At 49.0% G+C, this 4,304-nt stretch overlaps 2 protein-coding genes across 2 annotated transcripts in view; both read left to right on the top strand.

Annotated features, from left to right (window-relative positions):
• Window positions 1-840, top strand: part of LOC119327735 (26.2 kDa heat shock protein, mitochondrial-like) — a 1,997-nt gene extending 1,157 nt beyond the window's left edge. The window contains exon 3 of the mRNA XM_037600836.1: window positions 272-840. Within this exon, the coding sequence (XP_037456733.1) occupies window positions 272-528 (257 nt within the window). The 3' untranslated portion in view covers window positions 529-840. The remainder of the gene's footprint in view (window positions 1-271) is intronic.
• Window positions 572-1,707, top strand: LOC119333294 (26.2 kDa heat shock protein, mitochondrial-like). Its single transcript, XM_037606233.1, has 3 exons — window positions 572-578; window positions 744-929; window positions 1,050-1,707. The coding sequence occupies exons 1-3, from the start codon at window positions 572-574 to the stop codon at window positions 1,481-1,483; spliced, it is 627 nt and encodes a 208-aa protein (XP_037462130.1). The 3' UTR covers window positions 1,484-1,707.
• The last annotated feature ends 2,597 nt before the right edge of the window (window positions 1,708-4,304 follow it).

The following is a 4,304-nucleotide window of genomic DNA, read 5'->3' as shown; positions in this document are numbered from 1 at the left end:
GGAGGCGACAGCACGGCGAACGGCGGCCTGAGCGCTGGGAGATGGATCTTGTCCTGCGTGCGTGCGGACTCGGCGGCGGCGTTTCGTCTGCGCTCGATCGTGGGGTTGTGTTGCCTCATGCGTGCGTGTGTTCTGGTAAGGCAGCCCATCAATGTTTGGGCCTTCGTCTTTCCACCGAGCTGCACCTCGGGCCTGGAAAAAAAATCTATATAATTATAGCCTGTGAAACTTTTCACGCCCCGGGCCTGGGCCCTGGGTGCCCGGGGCCCAGCTCCGCCCCTGGACCACGTGAAGGCGCGCGCGGACAAGAACATCCTGGTCATCGAGGGCGAGGGCGAGAAGCAGCCCTGGGACGGCGACGACGACTCCGCGATGCCGAGGTACAACCGCCGCATCGAGGTGCCTGCTGCTGACGCGTACAAGATGGACAAGATCAAGGCCGAGATGAAGAATGGCGTGCTCTGGGTCACCCTGCTCAAGGTCAAGGAGGAGGAGCGCACGGACGTCTTCCACGTCAAGGTCGAGTAGTCCCAGTGGTTGTGCTCATGGAAGACGCCTTGTTGATGTGGTCATGTTTGGTGTCTTTCTTCCTTGTTTTGCTTCGTTGATCGTCTTGCATCGAGTAGGTGAAGTTGGCCACGAACTCTGTTAGTTTCCTCTAGTTGGGCATATGATGAACTTGCTTTGGTGGTGAAACTGGTCATGAAATTGGTCATGAAATTCTGTTGATTTCCTCCCCCAAGAAATCCCTCCCGCTCTTCCTTTACAAAACCACCTCCATTTCGCACCCCGTCTCGCTCAGCCACAAGAATCCAAAATCACAGAAGAAGAGAGAGAGAGAGAGAGGGAAAGAAGAGAGAGAGAGAGAGACCATGGCCTCCGCCGTCGTTTGCAAGGGCGAGGGTGCCGCGCCGGCTTCTTCTCGCAGGGTATGCTTCCGTTCCCTACCCGTGGCGCGCCGTTTCTTTGCCTTCGTGCTGAAGTCTCAACACCGTGAGTCAAATCAGCCCTGTGATCTGCTTTTGGTGTCCTTGGTGTTGATTTTGCAGACGTGCTCGACTCGCTCGGCGCGCCGACCAGCATGGCCCGTCTGCTGTCTTTGATGGAGGACGTCGCATCTCAGACCGGCGGCCTCTCCTCCACTGCTGGTGCTGGGGCGTCGCAGCTCAGACGCTGGGTGGCCAAGGAGGACGACGACGCGGTGTACCTCAAGGTGCCGATGCCGGGGCTGACCAAGGACCACGTGAAGGCGCGCGCGGACAAGAACATCCTGGTCATCGAGGGCGAGGGCGAGAAGCAGCCCTGGGACGGCGACGACGACTCCGCGATGCCGAGGTACAACCGCCGCATCGAGGTGCCTGCTGCTGACGCGTACAAGATGGACAAGATCAAGGCCGAGATGAAGAATGACGTGCTCTGGGTCACCCTGCTCAAGGTCAAGGAGGAGGAGCGCACGGACGTCTTCCACGTCAAGGTCGAGTAGTCCCAGTGGTTGTGCTCATGGAAGACGCCTTGTTGATGTGGTCATGTTTGGTGTCTTTCTTCCTTGTTTTGCTTCGTTGATCGTCTTGCATCGAGTAGGTGAAGTTGGCCGCGAACTCTGTTAGTTTCCTCTAGTTGGCCATATGATGAACTTGCTTTGGTGGTGAGATTGGTCATGAAATTCTGTTGATTTCCTCAAATTTGGCATATGATGAACTCATTTGGTGCTGAAATTGGTCATGAAACCATGTTGATCTCCTTAAGTTGGCATATGATGGACTAATTTGGTGCTGAAATTGGCCATGAACTTTATTGATTGTCTCAAGTTTGGCCTGATGAACTACTTTGATTGTCTTAAGCTAGTCTCGCTTGCCTATCTTTCCTCGTTCTTGATTTGTATTGCTTTAAGCTTTCTGTAAAAAGCTGAGCATTCATGCCTATCCTCTAGTTTGACGTCATGGAGTTGGTGAACGGGCGGTTACAGGTTGATGATTTTTGCTTGCTGTTCCGTGAATTTTTTGTGCTTATCCTTGAATTGTTTTTGTGAATTTTTTGCTTGTCTGATCTCATACAATTTTCTGTGCTTATCCTCGAGTTTAACTTCTTGTAACAACTGCAATTGTTCCAGTTTGTAGCTGTAGGGTTTTTGTAACAATTGTAACAGTCACATGAGATAGGCGTTTCCTTGTTTATGTCCTGCTTCGTTGATTTTCTCAAGTATAATGTGATTAACTGATTTGGTGGTTCCCTGAATGTTTTGTGTTTATCCTACTATGTGTTTACTTCTTCATATTGTCAACTATACTTTGATGGAGAAGTTGATCCGGAACTCTGTCGATTTTCCACAACCAAAAAAAAAAAACGAATGATGAACTACTTTGCTGGTGAAAATTCGTCATTAAACTTTGTTGATTTCCTCTAGTTTGAGGCAATGAACTGATTTGGTAGTGAAACTGGTCATGAACTTTTTTTGTTTAGAAATGGTCAAGAACTTGTTGATTTCCGGAAGTTTGACGTGATTACTTGATTTGTGGTGGATGTGTTGTTTCTGATTGATGTTTGTTCCTCAATGTTCATCCATGTCCATCCAGTCGCATCAGCCAGTTCCTGGAGCGAACCCAAGCAACTGGTGATGTTCGGGCATCTAGTAGCCGCTGCAAACTCTTGAGGAGCTAGTGAAGTTCCACGAGCTGGACCTCCAGCGGAAGATGCCGGCATGATCCGGGCAAAGAATGACGGAGATTTTAACACCCTGAAATTTGGCCCTTTTTCTTCAGGAATCAGGATCAAGTTGGAGTTTCTTTTCTGGGATTTGGTTTGGATCTTCTTTCCCCTGATTTTCTTGGACTTGACCAAATCAAAAACATAACTCAGATAACATACTCTGGTTATCGCCAACCCTAACCATCTGAATAGCTACTTCTCCCAAAATTTTCTCAAGAGTTTTTCTTCTTCTAAAAAGGTTTTGAGCTTCCAAAAACCCTTGAGTTGTGAAGCAACTAGTTTTTCTGTTGCTCTAAAATTCCCAATAAATTTGTATAAATTGTTTGGGTCAAACTAACACTAAAAATGCCACTAACCCACTCAGTAGCTTTTTCTTTTGAGCACACCATCTTCTTCCAGTTTCTGGAACGAATTCTGAATTCTACAGCAAGTACGAACCCTGTATAGGGGTCCAAACTGTCTGAAAATTGGCACACTTTACACCTTAGTACGTTAACACCCCTAGACATCACCCACACACCGGCCCTTACCTAGTTTGCTTTGTAGCTGCTGTCAAAGCGAGTGAGGGCTTTTGGCGGGAGACCTCCATGGAGATGAATATTTTGAAAAGTTCAATAATTACATTTTTGGAGTTTCAAAAAATTCTAAACATTCATATGAATGTATTGTACATGTGTATAAAATCTGACAATGAAATACATTATGGTAAGAGCTACACAAAAAAGAGAAAATCCTGAATTTCTAATAGTGAACAGTGTTATTCACCGTTCATCAGTTTAAAAGTCGTGATTTGTCTTTTTTGTGTAGCTCTTACCATAATGTATTTCATATTCAAAAATTACACGCATGTTGAATACATCGATGTAAACATGTATGATTTTTATAAAAAAAAGTTGTAACATTAAAATACGTTTTTAGATTTATTTTTAAAACGACCTCCATGAAGGTCGCCTGCCATTGGTATTTTGCGCTGTCAAAGCTTGCTACCGAAAACTGTTTGGGTTTGCAGAATGCAGTTTCAGTGCACCTGGGACACACGACCACTCCTAGGACCTACTCTGCACGCCTCACGCAACACGGTGCTAAGTACCAAAAATGAGCCAAGGCCCTCGGCGTGGGCGTCGTGGTGATCACTCCACTGGCATGCAGAGAGCGCGCTCTGCACGCCAGCACGCCAATGACCTGACGGCTTCATCGCGTTCTGCCGTCCGCGACTCGCCATCGCTCGTAGGAGGCCATGCGTATCCCTCCAAGAACCGCCTCGACGCCCTACGACCAGGCCCCCCTAGGCTCGCCGGAAGACGCGGCGCCGCTCACCTATGACGTTCGGCAGTAGTCGTATTCGTCCATAGCCCGGACGGCCCCGGCCACTAGCTCGCAAGCGCTCACCTGAACCCGCCACGGCCCCCACTACGGCCCCGGCCACTAGTCGTCTTCCTCCACAGCTCAGACTTCACTCGCAGCACCTCCTCCCCTCTCTCACACGTCACACAGGCCATCGAGCATGCCATACGGCCTGCCGCCGCGGAATCGAGCGGAGCTCTCCGTTCGGGCACCCGGAACACACCACCACTAGGACCGCCACACCTCACTGACCA

Source organism: Triticum dicoccoides, chromosome 7A (assembly GCF_002162155.2).
Source record: "Triticum dicoccoides isolate Atlit2015 ecotype Zavitan chromosome 7A, WEW_v2.0, whole genome shotgun sequence".
Lineage (NCBI taxonomy): Eukaryota > Viridiplantae > Streptophyta > Magnoliopsida > Poales > Poaceae > Triticum > Triticum dicoccoides.
The sequence above is the reverse complement of the archived record's forward strand: the minus strand, read 5'-3'. Positions and strand labels throughout refer to the sequence as shown.

Coding starts and splice junctions, on each gene's coding strand:
- LOC119333294 (XM_037606233.1), top strand. Junction 930..1,049: donor CGCCGGCTTCTTCTCGCAGG/GTATGCTTCCGT, acceptor TTGATTTTGCAG/ACGTGCTCGACTCGCTCGGC.